This window comes from Chrysochloris asiatica, unplaced genomic scaffold (genome assembly GCF_000296735.1).
Source record: "Chrysochloris asiatica unplaced genomic scaffold, ChrAsi1.0 scaffold00019, whole genome shotgun sequence".
NCBI lineage: Eukaryota > Metazoa > Chordata > Mammalia > Afrosoricida > Chrysochloridae > Chrysochloris > Chrysochloris asiatica.
Genome location: NW_006408537.1, coordinates 465,601 through 487,250, shown reverse-complemented (window position 1 = coordinate 487,250; position 21,650 = coordinate 465,601). Strand labels below are relative to the sequence as shown.

The following is a 21,650-nucleotide window of genomic DNA, read 5'->3' as shown; positions in this document are numbered from 1 at the left end:
AATTTTAGTGCAAATAGATATCACTAATTATAGCATCTCCTGGTATGGAGCTGTGGGTTAATTCACTGGACTGTAAAGTCAGTTTGAACCGAAAGGTTGACAGTTCAAGCTCACCAGCTGCTCCTCAGAAACACTATCCAGGGGTCATGATGGGTCAGAACCAACTTGATGGCTTTTAACAGCAACAACAACATAACCTAACAAGGAGTCCTGGTTTGGCACTGCAGGAAAAAAGCACTGGACCGCAAGGTCAGTTTGAATTGCAAGGTCAATGGTTCAAATTCACCAGCCACTTCTTGGAAACCCTATACAGGGTCTCTCTGAGTTGGAACGGACTTAATGGCAGTTAACAACAACACACTTATCCAATCACTTTTGCTTCTTCCCCAGCTAGCACTCAGCGAAAACGGAAAAATCAGGTTCTGCCAATTGCCTGCTTCAAAGTCAAATATGATCAAAATTAAAACTACCACTCTCAGTAGGAAATTATGTAAAAGACATGCTTTACATTAGCACAATTTTATATCTAAATTATTATCAGAATAATGACTGTAGGGCCTTTAGGAATAGGGCATGAGACAGAACTTCACATAATTCTCAATGCCACATTAAAAATGAATTAGAAATGTTTTTCTTTTGAGGGAAAAACAAAAGCTAGTAGTTTAAGAATATCTTAGGATCATAGCTGTTAAATTTGCTTAGCTTCAGAGCTCTGAAAAATCATAGATGGTGTATGTTTCCTATATCCAGTTCTTGAGATTTTAAAAAGACTCCCAAAGTAATTCTGATGTGAAACCAGGTTGTAAGGTTGCCCATGTAAATGTGTAAAGTGTTGTCTATTTCAAAGTCAAGTATCAAGCTGACTTCTATTATCCTATTGTTAACTTTCATTATACTATTGTTAGTATATACAAACAACACTCCCTTTAACAAACACACATTTTAAAATGCACACATTTAATTTTAATCTTTATCAGAAGCTTTCAATTCAGGTTAGATTTTAATTGGAAATGTCAATCATATATTTTTGTTTGAAGACTATAGTTTAAGAAATTTTGATTAAGATGAATTTTGGCTAAATGATTTCTGTCGTTCTGCTACTTTCCACTATGAAATCAGAAGACTTTTTCTAAATAAATAATTTGGGATATAGCTAAAGTGTTTGAGAAATGTGGCAGACATTAAAAAAGAAGATAAATGGGAAATCATAACTTTCTTATACTCAAAACATCATATAAATAGTAGTACTCCAGATTTATAGATGATATGACTACAGAAAAAAATGTCTATGAGTAGTTCTACTATGTCACATGAGGTGGCTATGATTAGGAATTGAATAGATGGAACCCAACAATAACAATTACTGTAAGTGAATATATATGTAGCATGAATAATTCTGTGTTTTAATTTATTGTGTATAAGAATCATCAGCCATATAATCTTGAGTATTTTATACTCAAAATATAACCTCCCTGTCTTTTTAATTTTGATTTTTAAATATTTTATTGTGAATTGGGGAAGGTTTACAGAGAAGATAGTTTTACATTTAATAATTCAATAACATTTTTGTTTCGCCTCACTGATTGCAATCCCCTTTGTAACATCAGGTATCCACCTCCTCCCTGTTTCCTGTTTCCATTCCCTCTTCTCTACTAAGCCTTCTGAACTTTGTTCTTGAATAAATGCTGTTCTTTTTTCTCCCTTTCTTTTTCAATGGTTTTTTTGGGAGGGATGACTTAACCATATATTTAATTCTTGGTAATACCCTACTGGCACTGGACTGCTAATCGCTAGGGCAGTGGTTCAAATATACTAGCGGATCCTTGGAAATCCTGTCCCAGGTGGCTGTGAGTTGGAACTAATTCAACAGCACTTCACGACAACAACAGCAACAACTCCTAACTCTTTTGAACTTTGTCCTTGGCTAAGTGTTTCTTCCTTAATTTTTAATGGCATTATGGAAAAGGAAAATGTGTCCTATATGCAATTCTTCTCTTGGTAACACCAGACTAGCTTATTAACACTTCTGCCTTGCAAGGTAAACTCTAATGACTCAAGTCCACACTTCAAGTTTAGAAAGGAAAGTTTTCTCTAGAGTTCTGGTGTATTAACTTGGCAACTAATGTCTAAACAAATTCCTTTGTGCCTAGGCTTAACCTACAAATGGCATGTCTATTTATTTCATGCAGTAGCTGGTTCAGCTTAAAATCTGATGCTGTATTGTGTTTTGGGAGTCCTGATATGGCACTATGGGTTAATGCTCTGGACTGCAAAGCCAGTTTGAACCACAAACTGGTGGTTCAACCTCACCAGTCACTTCTTGAAAATTCTATACAGGGGGCTTATGGGTCGGAACGGACTGGAAGGTATTTAGCAATAACAACAAATTATGTTTTGAGCCTGAGAAAATATCTCACGTGATGATGGCTACAGCATTGTTATTGGAAATAATCTAGTAGACATGACATTCTGTTTTAACAGACCAGAATTGCACTATTGTATTGGGTTTCCCAGGCTTTATCTTTACAGGAAGAGATTGTTGTTAAATACCTACCATGGAGTCGGTTCTGACTCATAGTGACCCTGCACAGGGTTTCTGAGGCTGTAAGTCTTTACAGGAGCAGAATGCCTCGGAGAGGAAGGTGTTTTCTCCCACAGAGTTAACAGAGTGGGATCAAACTTCTAATCTTTTGGTTAAGATCCTAGTATTTAACCATTACACCACCAGGCCTCTTTAGATATTACATTGTGGTTGTTGTTAAGTGCCGTTGAGTTGGTTCCAATCCATAGTGACCCTGCATGGGGGTTCCAATATAACAAAGAAATTCTCAATTCTTCGTAATTTAAACAGCAGCCTCCTTTTTTTAGTAACTTGATGATGTAACAGATTTCCTTATGTACAGAATTGCATTTGTGTAAAAATTACTAAGCTCTGAGTTGAACTTCTATCAAAATGATAAATAAATCCTTTACATGTATTGAGGGATCCCTGGTGATGCAGTTGTTAAGAGCTTGGCTGCTAACTGTGAGGTTGGCAGATTGAACCCACCAGTACCACTGTCAGAGAATGATGTTGCTATATGCTTTCGTAAACACAAAAGTTTTGGAAACTATGAGGCAGTTCTACTCTGTCCTATAGTCTCATTATGAGTTGGAACCAACTAGAAGGTTCTAATGTATCCACAAATGAAACTATTTGTATAGATATGGCAGTACACCCATCATACCCTTTAAACTTGGCTCAGTATGGGAGGTAAACAATGCTTCATTTTGTAATCCACCAAACGCTGTTCCTTGGAAACCCTGTACAGGATCACTATGAGTCAGAACCAACTCAGCAGCACTTAACAACAGCAACAATTTCATTTTAGCTCACACCACAGTAAAATGAAAGATTTCTTATCTCATTTATGGCTATGAAAAACAAACACATCCGTTTCTATTAAAGTAATTGTGACTCATAGAGATCCATGTGACAGAGTACTGCTCCACAGGTTTCTTGATTGTAATTTATGTGGAAGGAGACCTGCTGCAGTGGATTCAACATTGGGCTGCTAAACTACAGGTCTGCAGTTCAAATGCACCTGTGTTCTGTACTCTGCAGGAGAAAGAGGAGACTGTCTGCTTCCGTAAAGATTGACTACTTCAGTAACCCTATGTGGCAGATCTATTTTATCCTATAGGGTCGCCATGAGCTGGAATTGACTCAGTGACAGTGGTCTTTTTTTTGTTTTTGTTTTTTATTAGTTTTTATGGAAACAGATTTTTAGGACTGTCTTCCATAGTACTGCTGGGTGGATTTGAATTGCCAACTTTTTGGTTAGTAGTCCAGAACAAAATATTTGTGTTATCCTAAGTCTTGGAGGCCTGGAAAGATAGCATACATCACAAAAATCTAGCTGGCACATAAAAAGGGCTGATTTGAAAGTGGTTTTATTAACTTCAAAGTCTTTTGCTTTTAACTTCTGGGCATTACACTAGCTCCCAGTTTTCATATAACCGAATGGAATGGTAGAAGTAAAGTACTGTGAAATTCATCCTACATCTGATGCATTTCTGGAACATGGATCTTAAATCTGGTCTCCAGAGATGTGTCTATCACATCTTAAGTAATTTGGTGACATACTAGAAAATAAAACATTCCTTGTAAGTCATAGATTCTGCAGACCAGATGCCAACTTTTAAAAGCATCCATTATTTTATATAACGAAGACAGTCTTAAAACATTGAGAGGAATTGAGAGCATTTTTAAATTTAACATTTGTGGTTGTGTGCCATGGAGTTGGTTCTGACTCATAGCAACTCTGTATGGGGTTTCCAAGGCTATAAATCTTTATGGAAGCACAAAGTCTCATCATTCTCCCATGGAATGGCTGGTAGTTTCGAACTGCTGACCTTGATATTAGCAGCCTGACTTGTAACCACTATGCTAACAGATCTCCTTTAACAAATTTAACATATATTAGTCTTTACTTTGCACTTTTCAACCAAAGGATATAGGTGTGTACAGTGGCTCTGTAGGGTAAGCACTGGACTGTGGACCACAAGGTTGGTGATTGAAGCCTACCAGCTGCTCCACAGGAGGAAGATGAGGCTTTAAGCTCCCACGAAGATTTACAGCCTCGGAAACCCTATATAAGTTCACAATGATTTGACAGCACTTAATCCTGGTGTGGTGCTGTGGGCTAATGCATCAGACTGCAAGGTTATTTGAACTGCAAGGTCGATGGTTTGAGCTCACCAGCTGCTCCTTGGAAACCCTAAACAGGGTCGTTTTGGGTTGGAATCAACTCGATGGCACTTAACAATAACAGCAACAATAATAACATAGTTGTGAGAGGATACACATATTTCTATACTGATGATAAATATGAGCACTGTTGATATTAACTGTTATGGAGTCTGTTCCAACAAATAGCAACCTTGTAAAGGTTTCTGAGGAGTGCCTGATGGGTTTGAACTGTGACTTGAACTGAAAGTTATCTGAGAGATCATCAGATTCTTTCCCTCATTACAAATTAGCCATCAACTAATCAGGGGGAAAAAATCTATTCTCATCCAAAGTTCCTCAAAAAATGAAATTTAAAATCTGCTTTTTAATAATACATTCTAGCCTCTCAAAATAAGCCTTGGTAGCACAATGGTTAAGCACTTGTCTGCTAGCGAAATGGTTGGCAGTTCAAATCTACTAGGAGAAAGATGTGACAGCTGGCTTTTATAAAAATTCCAGTCTTGACAATCCTGCGGAGCAGCTCTATTCTGGTGGCCTACAGGGTCTGCAGAATTCAGAATCAACTTGATAGCAATACACAGTTTTGGGGAATTTTTTCGGCTTCAACTCTTCAAAATGCACGGCTGTGATTTAATTTAAGAACCTTATATTGTAAGACAAACCCATTTGTAGCTTCTAGTTGAGTTATAATTAACACACTTCTGAAAACTCAATCCATGGTATCTCATTAATTTCTGTCATATCATCTGATTGTTGTTGTTGTTGTTAAGTGCCGTCGAGTCGGAGCCAACCCATAGCGACCCTGTACAGGGTTTCCGAGGGTGTAAATCCTTACGGGAGTAGAAAGCCTCATCTTTCTCCCGCAGAGCGGCTGGTAGTTTCGAACCGCTGACCTTAAGGTTCGCAGCCCAATTCGTAACCACTACGCTACCAGAGCTCCTTAGTTCAATAATTTTATCACACACAAAATAGGAATTGTTTGATTAAAGGATTTCAGACTCCTGATTTAAATGTGCTAAGTAAATGGAGTTTTGGTGTGATACTGTAGGATTAGAGATGGACTGCAAGGTTGGTTTGACCTACAAGTTCAGCAGTTCAAACTCACCAGCCACGCCTTGGAAACCCTATGCAGCATTGCTATGAGTCAGAACAGACTCGATGACACTTAACAGCAACAACAACAAATATTATTTGAAATAATATTTATTTTAATTTTTATAAGTCACAATTTCCTGATCAAATCGACTTTACAGTCCAGCACATGAATCTACAGCGCCACACCAGAACTTCATAAATATAATTATTGTGAGACCTATTGCGGTGCTACTGGATAAGCACTGGACTGATAACTACAAGGTCACCAATTCAAGCCCACCAGCCACTCTTGAAAACCCTACACAGTGTCACTATGAGTCAAAATTGACTCGACAGTACACCCCCCCATCAGTATTATAAAGATTTTCCATTTTCTGACCTAAAAGGATTCATACATAATTTAATAAATTTGATCTTAAATACTTGGATTTCAAAAAGTTTTGCCTCCATATGAGTATGAGTGAGGTTTATGAATTGAGCTGTGATGGGGATGTAAAAACTTTTGAATTAGTAAAACAATTTAACAATTTAAAAGAGAATCTGAGCAAATTGGAAAACCAGCCGTACCTGAAATGTGTTAAGTGTCTCTGGATGTCAAGATCTAGAATTGGAGTGGGTCTGGAGGATCCCAGCGGAGATCTATCTTGGCTCAAGAGGTCTTGGAATTCTTTACAAATTTGTCTAAAACAAAAGATTCATAATTGAAATTGAACCTTTGAAATGGGGCTTATATATCATTAACCAAAACTTTGTTCTCTTTTTTAAAGAGGACAAGATAAAATTTTATAAACCAACCTCCAAAGTTCCCTTCACAACATACAGATGAGGTTCACAGTGTCAATTTTGCTCTCAGGTTCTAAAGGAAGATCATAAAACTTAAAGAAAAAAATAATACCAGCCTGTGGATACTGACAAAAGAAATGCTCATTTTATTTTAGGTGACTATTGAAGGACAATTTCAAGATAAGGGATAGCTATACGACAAGTTCAAAATTTGGAATTACCTTTTTTTTAAATTGAAATGAATTTTTTGGGTATCATATCTATAAACAAGTTTAATTAAAGTTATAATCTTACTTCACAACCATGATTCAAATAAACGTTGGAAAATTATTTTGTGCAATGCTGCATTATAATTCAGGCTTTTTTGAAACTAACTTTAAAAACCAATATTTGAAGCACATTTAGAAACAAATTTAGAAGCACTAAATCCACAATTTAGTCCACTAACCTCATGACGATTCCAGGTAAGTTGTCTTTTTTTTTAAAAAAAAGTACTCTCAAAAATATTTTCTTTCTGATTTTTTTTTTTCAACTATTATAATTTGTTATTGGTTGTAGTTTTAGTTAAAGCACTACTGTGTATGTTGGGTAAAAATTAAGCTCATGTGATACTTAAGTATCAATTGCTGAAATCTAGAATTATCAAAATGATATACTTCAAAAGTTGCAGAACATATAAGAAAACCAATTTTTTAATAAAACTGGATGAACACCCACAATTATTTTCCAAAAATTATCTTTAAACCCAAAACCTCAAACCAAAATTTTCCCAAAGTCTGTTTTTGAACCAAACATCAGTTTAGCTTAATTAGTAAAGCATGTCTGCCTTGAGCATTGTACTTTCCAAATGTTTAACCAGTGTGGGTTCAAACTGACAACAGTACCTTGAAAGTTTAATAGAGAAGCTTAGGGGGCAGTGGTGGAATAATATGAAAAAGGACAGTGAGAACAAATACACAACTTAAATATGACTAACGATCTATGGCAGAATTTAACAAACTGTCATCAAGTCCGTTATGACTCATAGCAGCCCTCTATAGTGTTTCCAAGGAGCGACTGGTGAGTTTGAATCACCACCTTGTGATTCAAAATACAATCATTATAGCCCTGACTATGATAAGCCCTTGTTTGGTGCTATACGATAGCACTAGACAGCTAATCCCAAGGTTGGCAATTCAAACTCACCAGCCATTCCTTAGAAACCGCATACATAGTTGCTGTGAGTCAGAATCGACCTGATGATACTTAACAACAACATGATTAGAAAAACAACCAAAGTAAAGGACAAAAGAGCCCAATTACTTTATGTGAACACCACTGCATGGACCTTAGCACTCTGGGCTCCAAAATATTTGTGTCATTAACAAGCGACTAAAAAGTGAGAACATATCTTGAAGGCAGTAGAGCCTTGCTTATTACTAGGTGTCCAGAGTTTGTTAAATTCTGCCAAAGATTGTCATACTTTTCTTTTTATGGAAAATGAGCCTCTGATTTATTCCCCAGGTTTTAATGAGTATTGTATCATCTCAAAGAATTTGCTTGTTCATTTTTACAGAAGCAGGTGAAAAGGAAAGAAGACAAAAACAAGTCCTTATCTGTTTAAAATAAAGTAGAATATGAAACAGAATCTTCCAAGTCCCTGACTAAAATTTTAGTAGTCTCTATATCCTACTAGCATAGTGGGTTACTCTTTGAGCTGCTAACCACAAGGTCTGCAGTTCAAATCCACCAGCTGATCCAAAGGAGAAAGATGAAAGTTTCTGCTCTTATAAAGATTTACAACCTTGGAAACCCTATAGGGTTTCCATCATAGGGTCACTATGGATGGAACTGATGTCAGCACACAACCATCACCAATAACCATGAAAAAGCATCTTAACATGTGTTTATAAGAACTGCACATGTGTAGTTTCATTAAGAATATTTATGCAAAGCAAATCAAAGACTCAAAGAAGAAATCAGTCCATAGGACTAATGGCCCACATGAACCATATCTTCCTCCAGTCTGAGACCAGAACTAGATGGTACCTGGCTATCATTGTTGACAGATATGACCAGGGACACAATAGAAGGTCCTGATTAGTATAGGAGAAAAATGTAGAACAAAACCCAAATTCCTAAAAAACCAGACTGATAGAGACTAGAGGGAACAAAGATTATTTATTACCCACAGGGACCCTTTAACTTGGAACTGAAACCACTTCCAGAGGTCACCTTTCAATTAAATAATAGGATGACCTATAAAATAAACAAAACCTGTGTTGGGGATGCTCCGTTAAACAATCAACTATAGGAAACCCATGTCAACATTTACCGAATAACAAGGATGAGAAGACAAGGAAGAGCATAGAAACTAGATGGATGGGACAGGTCAAGTGTGAGGAAATAGTAAGAATAAATTGTCAAATGGAAATCTAATTTGCTCTGTCAGCATTCATAAAACACAAGTTCCATACCATCAGCCAAAACAAGACCAGGGGCAGACTATGGAACAGACAATCAATTGCTCATATACAAGTTCAAACCGAAGCTGAAGAAAAGTAAAACAAGTCCATGATAGCCAAAATATGACCTTGAACATATCTCACATGAATTTAAAGGTCATCCTGCGAATAGATATGATGAATTAGACACGAATAACTGAAGACTAGAAAAGTTGTGGGATGACATCAAGAACATCATACAAGAAGAAGGCAAAAGGTCACTAAGAAGACAAGAAAGCAGGAAAAGACTAAAAGGGATGTCAGAAGAGACTCTGAAACTTGTTCTATGGAGTACAGGTGCTAACACAAATGGAAGAAATGAGGAAGTAAAGAGCTGAAAAGAAAATGTCAAGGGATAAATTGAGAAGACAAAGTCAAGTATTATAATGAAATTTGCAAAGACCTGGAGTTAGAAAACCAAAAAGGAATAATACACTCAGCATTTCTCAAGCTGAAGGAACTGAAGAAAAAATTCCAGCCTCAATTTGAAATATTGGATTCTATGGACAATATATTGACTGGTGCAGAAAGCATCAAAAGAATATGGAAGGAATACATAGAGCCACTGTACCAAAAAGAAATAGTCGATTTTCAAACACCTCAAGAGGTAGCATATGATCAAGAGCCAGTGATACTGAAGGAAAAAGTCCAAGATGCACTGAAGTTATTGGTAAAGAACAAAGCTCTGGGAATTGATGGACTACAAATTGAAATCTTTCAACAAACTGAGTCAGCACTGGAGGCACTCACTCATCTATACCAAGAAATTTAGAAGACCAACTCATTGGAAGAGATCCATATTTGTGTCCATTCTAAAGAGAGGTGACCCAGTGGAATGTGGAAATCATTGGACATTATCATTGATACTGCATGCAAGTGAAAGTGGCTTAAGATGATTAAAAAATTGGCAGCAACAGTACATTGACAAAAAACTGCCAGAGGTTCAAGGTAGATTCAGATGAGAATGTGGAATGAGGGATATCATTGATGACACCCAGTGGATCTTGGCTGAAAGCCGAGAATATCAGAGAGATGTTTACCTGTGCTTTATTGACTACTCAAAGGCTTTCAATTATGTGGATCATGACAAGTTATAGACAATATTACAGAGAATGAGTATTCCAGAACACTTAATTGTACTCATGAGGAACCTGTACATTGACCAAGAGGTAGTTGTTCAAACAGAGCAAGCAAATACTGAATTGTTTAAAATTAGGAAATATAAATTAGGAAATATGTGCACCAGGGTTGTATCTGTTCACCATTCTTATTTAATGTGTATGTTGTTTTTGTTAAGTGCCACGAAGTTGATCTTGAATCATAGCAACCTTGTATAGGGTATCTGAAGAGCGGCTTGTGACCTTGTGGTTCAAATCAACTTTGCAGTCAAATTCATTAACCCACAGAACCACACCAGGACTCCACTAAAAGAAATCGTTTTAAAAATTAAGTAAATGTCGAATCATTGCTTTAGTTCTTATGTGATATGGAAATTATCTGGATAATTGCATAAGCTAATTTGTAAGGTGATAACTCCAGAGGTTCAAGCTTTATTGACTACATAAAGACTTTCAATTGTGTGAATCATGCCAAGCTATGGTCACATAATCTGAGAAATTTGATTATATGAAGAAGAACATAGCATCAAGACTAAGGAAGACTCATTAATAACCTATGATATGTAGATGATACAAACCTTGCTTGCAGAAAGTGAAGAGGACTTAAAATCAACTTACTGGTGAAGATCAAAGATCAGAGCCTTCAGTATGGGTTGCATCTCATTATAAAGAAAAGAAAAATGCTCACCGCTGGACCAGTAAACAACATCAATATAAATCAAGAAAATATTGAAGGTGTCAAAGACTTCATTTTGCTTGAATCAACCATCAACAGTCATGGAAACAGCAGTCAGGAAATCAACATATTGTTTTAGGCAAATCTGAAGCACAAAACCCTTTTAAAGTGTTGATGAGCAAATATTTCAGTTTGAGGACTAAGGTGCTACTGGCCAAAACCATGGTATTTTCAATAACCTCATATGCATGTGAAAGTTGGACAGTGAATAAGGAAGACTATAGAAGAATTGATGTTTTTGATTTATGGTGTTGGAGAGGAGAATATTGAAAATACCATGGGCTGCCAAAAGAACAAAGATTTGTCTTGGAAGAAGTGCAGCCCGAGTGTTCCTTGGAGGCCAGGACGGCCAAACTTCGTCTCTCATACTTTGGACATATTGTCAAGAGGGACCAGTCAGTCACTGGAGAAGGATATCATGTTTGGTAAAGTGGAGGGTGGGAGAAAAAAAGGAATACGCCCCCCAACAAGATGGATTGGCAAAGTGGCAGCATCGATGGACTCAAGCGTGGCAACTGTAGTGAGGGTGGCCCAGGATTGGGCAGTGTTTCGTTCTGCTGTGCATAGGGTCACTATGAGTTGGTACTGACTTAATGGTTCCTAACAACAAAGGTGACAATACAGCAAGTCACAATAAACCTAAAGTTAATGAAGAAATGAGAAAAAGGCAATGTAAGGAAAAAACATAACTGATGTTAGGCCAGTTAATTACATACATGAAGCTATGTAAGCAGGACAAGAAATAGAATTCTCAGCCTTCGCTATTTAATTCTGTTGCTAATTCATGGAGCTACACTTTACAACACCAATCCTATAGATTTCCTTATGCAACTATCCTCCTCATCTTGTTATGACGGAGAATTATTATTTTTATGACTTGTTTTATTATTTTAAATTTCATTGTGAAATTACAATAAGAAGTGCTTCTCTTTCTCAAAATAAAATGTCATCTTATGAATTATATAACTCAGTATGATCCTTGATGAATCATAAATTCTAACTTTATCACTTCCATCACTATCCTTAAGGGAATTATTTTTTAGCTTAAGGCTGAATTCAAAGTTCTTTATCTCTTCTGATGATTAATATTATCATAACACTTCATGAAAATCAATTCAATATTGTAAACTATTCTGCATGACCCAAATGCAGATTAATTAAGCATATTTAGTTTAATATTCAATAAACAAGTTTGTTTTCCATGAATCAAGTAAACAAATTTTGTCCTCTACAGTTTTGGAATGCAGAATTATTTAATTCAGTTTCTATTCCTCCTCCTAAATAATTGTTTTAATTACACCAAAATATTTAGTGAGTCAACAAAACACTAAAAACAAAGAGGAATTAGGAGACTAACAACACTAATCATTGGGTCCTTCATAAGATTGTATACTTGGTGGCATAATTTAATACAACGAAATCTGTTATTCATGGAGGTGAAAAAGAAATATGTAATTCAAGTTGCCAGTGCAGATCAGCTATGGGGTCTCCCATCTAAGGAATTTTAGATTTGGGATATATTTTAGATACAATTGTTATAGTCCTATGAACAAACCTAAGGTTGTTAGAATGTGATAAATATCCACGCAGCACCCCTAGTTTCAATTTTGAGCATTTTAATTGATGTAAATATTCAATGTGTTTACCATTGATGCTGGGTGGAGGTCACTGAAAACTGTTCAATTCAATCCATTCATATGTTGCATTCATTAGCATGCTATTCTTACATATTCCTTAATTTATCTACTGATATTGATTACTAGTTTTATTGTATGTGCTTGCTAACACTCCACAGTCTGATTCTTTAATTATTGCTTCACCTTGTTTAATAAGAAAATGGAGTGGATATAAAAAATAAAAGCAAAACCAAAAAATTTTACAAAGTCCTTCTCCTAATTTCTAGTGTTTACGGAGAGTTTTTTCCATCAGGCTTATTTACTGGACTGTAAACTAAAGTGATTGGAACGAGCAAAATCCATTCTTGCTTGACATTTAATGGCCCTAAAATTTCCAGTTATGGGCAGAGGTATTAAAGGAAATAATATGTTCCTGTAATGTTTAATGAAATAAAAATTCAAAATATTACCCCAAATAACATATATTATTTGGCACTGTAGGATCAGCACTGGACTGCAAACTACAAGGTTGGCAGTTCAAATTCACAAGCCACTCCTTGGAAACCCTATACAGGGTCGCTATGAGTTGGAACAGACTCGATGGCACTTAACAGCAACACCAAAAATAAATCCCAATTAAAAGGAAAATGCTATTTCCTGGTAAAATTGATTATGGCAAAATAGATGCATCAGCAGAGCTTTTCCAAGTCTATGGATGTCTTCTCTTGCTTTGCTCAGTTTCTGCTGCTTCTGGTGAAGGTTAAATGCCATGGAGTCGACTCCGACTTGTATAGGGCTTCGGAAGCTGTAAATCTTTATGGGCTCAGAAAGCCTCATCTTTCTCCCAAGGAGTGACTGGTAGATTTAAACTGCTGACTTTGTGGTTTGCAGCCCAATGGGTAACCCAGTATGCTACAGAGATCCTTCAATTTCTGTTAACATTTACTTAAAAATAGTTTTTTTTTTTAAATTTTTACTGTGAATTATGTTATAATTTACATGGGAGAACATTAGCTTTACATCCACCCTATTGTATTTCATTACAATGATTACAATGCCCTCTGTGCATCATCAAACAACTAAAGGGTATACCCCGCAAGCCTGCCCCCTAGCACACAGCCCCTCTCCCTCCCTGTGTTTAGAGTCCCCAGCCATTCCATCTCTCCATGTCATTGTCTCTGCCTCCATCTCTGGTGTCACTGCTTCTCTCGGTAGGGTCCCTCACTCCACTCTTCTCCCTTAATGGTCCCAGGGACCTCCGTTCCTGGACTGCAAAATCAACCACTACCCTCCTTTTGTTACAAAACATCTACCTTTACATTTCCAATCCTCACAATCAGTCCTGATAGCAATTATTCACTATTGTACCACAAGAGTCTTATTCCCATCTCCTTTCATCAGCCCCCTCCAGTCAGACTGGAAACCACTCAGTGGAGATTCCACCTTCCCCCACACCCTCTGAAACTAGGCTCCCTCTTGAATGCTTGTAAGCCAGTCATTTCTTGTCATTATCCATTTTGGGTAGCCAATGTTGAAGTTTTCATCCCTGTCAACCCTGTGTACTGAGGGGGTGGGAATGATCCTCATTGTAAAGATTTGTTCCCTCTTTTGAGCTACTATATCTATAAGTATAGGTCACATTCATTAAATTGTAGCAGATTACTCTTTTTTTCCCTCTTCTTTCTTCTCCAAGTTGAGTTCTGATCATCCAGCCATTGCCTGGTCAAGTGGGTACTATCTACAAGTATGGGTGTTCTTGTACATCTCCCTCACTTCATATCAGTGGATGCTTTACTCTCTATTCCTCTGTGGCCATGTCACTGTCTCTGGACCCAGTATTCCCAAAAGATTTTATTGTGAATTGAGTGAAAGTTTACAGGGCAGATCATCAGGATTATATTTAACAAATCATATTTGGTTTCATTGCAATGATTACAATACCCTCCATGCATCATCATGAAAGAAAGCTTTCTGCTCCCATAAAGATTTACAGCCTCAGAAACTCTATGCAGGGTCACTGTGAGTCAGAACTGACTCCACTGCCATGAACCATCAGTTAACAGTATTTACCTATTTCCCTTTTTTCTTATTCTTCTCCTTTTTTTTTGATGTACATATATCTCATAGAAAATATACATAATCACTTAAATGTCCAGAGGCACACAGCCTTTCTCATTCCATGGGCCTGGAGTCTTAAACTGCTCTATCTCTCTACAGCATTTACTTTTATGAAAAATAACTTGCGACAAAAATCTGAATACAGCCAGTTTCCTGAACACTTTAAGACTGTTCAGCTCAAAAATTGTCTTACTCCGATCCTCCAAGAAAATGGAAATTTGTGTCTGGAATATCGACGGCTGCATCACTACAAGTAGAGTCCCAGTGTGGCACTGTAAGATAAGCACAGGACTACTACCACAAGGTTGGATTTCAAATCCATCCACCGCTCCTCAGAAACCCTATACAGGGTCGTTATGAGTCGGAACTGACAGGCCTGCACTTAACAACAACATTGTTATAGGTGGTAGTGGAACTGGGGCAAAATGAGTTTCTATGGATTAGGAAATGCATACTGAAGCAGCAACCAAATAATTTCAAGGCAAAAGTATGAAGATAATATTGGATAATATTTTAGGACAATATTATCATTCAGAAACATAATAGATATATGCATGCTGGAAAATCTGCTTGATCCTGCTAGCTAGATTGATGCATGCTTTGGAATCAGCTCCCGAATATTACTTAACATCTAAAACTGTTTTTCTTAAGCCGAAACAAGTCTTTATATCAAAAATTCAAACTAACTACTTACATGTACTTTCAGTTCCTCTGGTGAAACTGAACTATGACTGATGAAGACCCCTCCGTATCTAGAAACTTTGGAAGAGTGGAAGAGAACAGGCTAAGTAGCAACAGAGGTTCCCAGGAGATAAACTATGCAAAAGGTCTGGGTTAAGGTATCTCTACTAGCAGGTTTTCAGGAGCTTCTCCGGCATAAAAATTAATTCCCCAATTCTAAGTCCAACTTTTATACCTGCATCATAATTTTCTTTTTCTATGTCCTGGTCTTCATTCTCTATTTCTGCAATCCTTCTCCCCCTTTTTTCCTTGCTTTGCTTTCTCCTTTCTCCATTTGCTACCACCTTTTCTTTATCTCTTCTTTAGGACAAGCAAGAAGAGAGAATTATTTAGTACAGTCAGAAGAAGGTACAATGTGTAATTATAATCCTAGACCCAAACAATGACTGCCACAGCCATACAGACCCAGATGAAGGGACTGAAGCATCTTGGGCAAAACTTTTGGACTATAGGTGTTCCACATAATTTATAAAGTGCTTATGTAACATTGCAAGCTCCTGGAAGAAGAAATCCTCCATTTTGGTTTTATGATTTGGAGTCAGTTTAAGCTTCAGCCAATATGTTTGAAAGCTATTAGATTTAAAAGAAAATCAATTTATAAGAAGAGATATTTGTCATACTATTTATAATACACTTTCTCTTGAAAATTTCGCCAAATAAGCAACACATTTGTAAATGATAATTTAATCCGCTGTGACTAATTTTTAAGATTGACATAGAGTTATACAGTTAGATACTCTAATTAGTGGTCTATATGTAGCAAGGAGTTCTGATGTGGTGCTGTAGGATAAGCACTGGACTGCTTACTGCAGTTCAGTAGTTCAAATCCACCAGGCACTCCTTAGAAAGCCTATACAGGGTTGCTATGAGTTAGAACCGACTCAACAGCACTGAACAACAACAACATATATAACAAAGATGGCAAAGATTTTCTCTAAAATTTCTGAACATGGTGTTAAGTGGAACATACAAGCCTGCAAGGTGTTTGCACAGTTATGGTACTTCTCCCATTAATTACTGAAGACCTTTCAAGTTTGAGAGAATTTTGGAGGTATCTTACCCAAGCTATTATTTATTGCTATATTTCTCCAAATTGTTTCCTCTATTATTTAATTGCAACTTTTTGTATATATTTTTAAATTGTAAAAAATTACTGGGAAATCACCTGCTTTCACATTCATTATAGATTTTCTTTTTGAACTATCACTAAGGGAGGGGTGCTACATTATAGGAACTTTTGCTTCATAAAACTGAAAGGAAAACATGGGCCCTCTTGTGATCCTTCACTTCAGAGGTTTTCTGTTAACTCCTATGACCTATCTAGGTCATCATCTTTTGTCATTCTTGAACATTCATAATTTGTTAAGGCATAGTGACACAGACATCATTATATAGCAATCAAGAGTTTACTTTGGACATGTCATGAGGAACCAATCACAGAAGAAGTACATTTTACTTTATAAAGAGTCAGTAAAGAAAGAGGGAGAATCTCAAAGATGCGGATTGAAGCAGTGGGTGCAACATTGGGCCCAAACTAGCAACAATTATAATGATAGTGAAGAACCAGGCAATGCTAATGTCACTAAGAGTCAGAGCCAACTTTATGGCACCAAACAACAAAGGCATATAAGGAGGCTTCAAAAAGTCCATGGAAAAATTCCATTACCTTTTCACTCAGCTTTTCCACAAACTTTTTGAAATCCCCACATATTTGAATGAAATCCGCATTTCCTAGAAATGTTTTCTAAAGACGTCTTCTAAGAACTTTCCGCATTGCCATTGACAACCCCATCACTAGTCAAGAGCAGATTTTAAGCCTCGTCATAGACAGGGTGCAATCCTAGTTTGAGCTAGTTATATGATATCTCATGCTTTAGAGAATTGGTGTTTTATATGCAATTTCTTTCATTCACAGATTATTTAAAAACTGAGGATGAAAGCACACAGAGGCTTTCCCGTTCTGCTTACTTGGTCGCCAGGATCATCTTTTTCCTTGCTGTCTGTTCTTTCTGTTCCATATGTTGTCTGGCAAGATGTTCTCCTACTGCTTTGGCTGGAAACTCAGTTTCACAAGTGTAGCCAAAATCTCGAGCCAAGTGTAAAGCCTCCCCTGTTGGCAGACAACAACATGAATCAGTTTCTCAGGAACGTCCAACCTCAGTAATACTAATACCTTACATTTTCCTGTAGCCTTGTTGCTAGTTGTGACCAGAAGGATCATTTCTTCTGTTTGTTTTAACCAATCCAAGAGAGAGGATTTTTTCTGTCTGTTTTTTTTTTTTTTTTTTCCCCTTTTTCTCAGAAGAGACAGAACAGAGGCTACTTACCTAATGAGGTTATGAACAGAGAAACTAGAAACAGAATTCAGGAGTTCTGACTCCCTTTCTCAACCATGAAAGTAGACTGACTTCTGAGATTCTACACATCCATACCCTAGGGAAAAGTTCATGAGTGGGCCACTTTGTAGGTCCTTAATTTACAATCTATTCTTAGTATACCTGAGATAGTCAGATACCTTTTTCATGAGACACTATTATAATATGCAAAGAACCCAAATAACGTTCAAAGTGATTGGAGTATTTTGGAAAATAATATAAATGAATTATATCAATTTCATTGCTAGAGCCAGCATACCATACAATTATACAACTAGAATTATCAGGTGTTATGGAGTCCTGGTGTGGCGCTGTGGGCTAATGCATCAGACTGAAGTTATTAGAACTTCAAGGTTGGTGGTTCAAGCTCACCAGCTGCTCCTTGGAAACCCTACATAGGGTCGGTATGGGTTAGAATCGACGCGATGGCACTTAACAACAACAACAACAACAATAGAAAGCTTTAGTATTTATAGACCATGTTTAATGCTTCTATTATAATAAAATCTGATATAATTTTTGTTTTATCACAAAATATATATTTTTAAAGATTGTTGTTATTGTTGTTATGTGCCGAGGAGTCGGTTCCGACTCATAGTGACCCTGCACAGGGTCTCCAAGGCTGTTAATCTTTGCGGGAGCAGAACGCCTCATCTTTCTCCCATGGAGCAGCTGGTAGTTTTGAACTGGGACCTTGAGTTCGCAGCCCGATTTGTAACTACTATGCTACCAGCGGTGATGAAAATCCATCTAGAAGACAAAGCTTAGGCTTTTAAAAACTCAAATAAAATCTTAATTGATCTGCACAGCTTTAAAAATCATGCGTCAATGAATAGATCCTGAACACCTATTTTGTTCAAGGCTCAGGGTTAGGTCTATATATTGAAAGATATAAAGCCAAGTCAAGGATTGTCCAGTCTCTAAGAAAATTGCAGTCCTATTGATAATAGAAATAATTTTTAAATACCTCAGTATGACTTTTAATTTACATTTTATTTAAACAAACTCTATAATCTATACATGTTTGTTGACATTATATTGACGTTGTTGTTGTTAAGTACCGTGGAGTTGGTTCCGACTCATAGTGACCCTGCACAGGGTTTCTAAGGCTGCAAATCTTTACAGGAGCAGAAAGCCTCATCTTTCTCCCATGGAACAACTGTAACTAATATACAAAGACTAGCTAATATCTTGATTTGAGGTTAGGAGCCTGATTCGTAACCATTATGGGGTGGTGTTCTAGGATAAGCACTATATATCTAACCACAAGTCAGTGGTTCAAACCTACTCCTTGAAAGCTCTAAGCAGGGTGACTGGAAATTGTAACTGACTTGATAGCACTTAACAACAACACAATACAGTATATTATAAGTATCATGTGTGTTGGGAACAAAATATTTTACAGAAAATCAAAGAAGGAAAAGAGGTGATCTGACAGCCATAGGTTTAAATTTTGTCATGAAGAAATAATAAGTAAGACTTGATGAGCAAATCACATGAACCTTGTTTGGTGATTGCTCAAAGTATCAGCATAAAAAGTAATGGATTTCTTCCTATTTTACATTTACAGAAAAAACAGCTTATTCAGTGAGAATAATTCTTAATTCTTGTATTCAAAAGGGGAAAAAAATGTTATTAGTTAAAATATTGAGGAGGAGGAGAAGTTTATAGATTTAGAAAATAGCCAAACTAGAATAGCTAATATCAATGGAAATATCCTTAGTTAAGAGTCTACCTTTTTTTAGATTAGTCTTTCAGAATGGGATAGATAATACTCATATTTACAAAGAAAGTCACCAATAATAAAAACCAAGGAAACCTTTAAGGATACAATAGTGCTGAGAAAATAGAATTCTGTGAGTAATTTTCCCTTAAGTTACCCTTGCATGCTTTGCCTTCCTTTAAACCAGAAATCTTACACACACACACACACACACACACACAAAGCCAATTCCTAAGGTTTTGTAAAACATTTTGTTAAGAAAAATTTCAAACATATATGGCAAAGTTGAAAGAAATTTACAGTGACCACCCATATATCAATTGGAGTCCTGGTGTGGTGCTGTGGGTTAATGCGCCAGACTGCAAAGCCATTTGAACTGCAAGGTTGGCGGTTCAAGCTCACCAGCTGCGCCTCAGAACCCTATGCAGGGTCACTATGGGTTGGAACCAACTTGATGGCACTTAACTACAACAACCCATATATCTGCCCTTAATATTTTAATAAATTAATTTTTATCATATATCTTTGTTTCTGTACCTCTGTCCATCTACAATCCATATTTTTTATCCTTTTATATTTTTATTATAGCTCTAATAAATTGTAAGCCTCAGTACATATTCCTAAAATCTTTATTATGACTATCATTAACTATGGTTCAAAACTTATATAGCTTTTTTTTTCTTTTAAGAAAAGAGGTTTTTATCTTTAAAGTTTTTCTTAATCCATATTGATGTTGGTAAGTGCTGTCAAGTTGGTTGTGACCCATTGCAACCCTCTATAGTGTTTTCAAGGAGCAGCTGATGAATTTGAACCAATGACCTTGAAGTTCAAATGACCTTGCAGTACAGTGCTTATCCTACAGTACATATTAGGAAGAAATAAGGTGAACAACTCTTTAGTAATGGTTGAATTGCCTTATTTATGCACAGTAACCAGATAGGAACTGGTGAAGTCCTTGCCCTTGTTGACAGAAAAGTACATTTGACAATAGAAAGGACCACTCTAACTAATATACAAAGACTAGCTAATGTCTTGATTTGAAGTTTCTATATGCACAGATATTAGTCAAACATCAAAATTGGACTTGCATTTATGCACGTATATTTAATTGTTTTTGTTACCAACAGATATTGATGTTGTTATTTATTTCTTTATGTATTCACATATCTTTAGCCACTTACTTTACCTCACAATATGCACAGTCCTAGTCTAGGCTTTGACAGAAGAATCCAATCTACTATAAAATATTGAAGTGAAATAAACACACTAATGGAGATAATATATTTTTTTAATTATATGATCATGGTTTTGGTTTTGTTCTTCTCTTTGTTGCAAATTAGAAACAGCATGTCTTTAATTGAGATTTTATTATTTATGTGGTAGAGAACATTGCTTAGTTACTTTTTCCTTCCCTGTTTTAAATAGAAAGATAACATAAGTAAATGGAAAGTGTCTTTGAATGGATAAACCACTTATTGGAGGGTCACAGTTTTAGGTGAAATTATAATGTACTTTTGATAGTAATTATTATAAGCAGCTTATCACCATGACCAAATAAGAAATAAAATGTATGCATATTTGGTAAAATAAATAGCACAAAAATCTTACATCATACTACCTAGTAGAATGATCATTGTTGTTAGAAATGACAGAGGAGTATTTGAGAAATTCCAAATTTGGAAGTAAAAAGTCCAACAGTATGATCCATCAAATAATAATTTTAGCATTTCATCAGAAGATTAACTATCTTCACCTAAAATGAACTTTAAGACTCACATTTACCTTGCAACTAACACAGTAACATCATCTGTAGTGTCATTTGCACAGCAAGTTGGTTGGTTATGTGCCGTGGAGTCGGTTCCAACTCATAGAGACCCTGTACAGGGTTTCCGAGGCTGTAAATCTTTACGGGAGCAGAAAGCCCCATCTTTCTCCCGCAGAACAGCTGGTAGTTTCAAACTGCTGACCTTGCAGTTCGCAGCCCAATTCGTAACCACTCCGCTACCAGAGCTTCTTTTGCAAATCACGTAGAGTGTTATATTCATGTATTTGCACTATTCACAATACTATATATATATAGTCTTGGTGTGGCACTTGGTGTGTCAGACTGCAAAGTTGTTTGAACTGCAA

The 21,650-nt window shown here is 36.4% G+C and overlaps 1 protein-coding gene across 1 annotated transcript in view; it reads right to left on the bottom strand.

The window, feature by feature from the left end:
• The window catches only part of TFAP2D (transcription factor AP-2 delta (activating enhancer binding protein 2 delta)), a 68,976-nt gene that overhangs the window by 10,332 nt on the left and 36,994 nt on the right, over positions 1-21,650 (bottom strand). Inside the window, exons 6-7 of the mRNA XM_006835705.1 lie at positions 17,391-17,532; positions 6,395-6,508 (exon numbers count right to left, since the gene is read on the bottom strand). Coding sequence (XP_006835768.1) covers positions 6,395-6,508; positions 17,391-17,532 — 256 coding nt within the window. The remainder of the gene's footprint in view (positions 1-6,394; positions 6,509-17,390; positions 17,533-21,650) is intronic.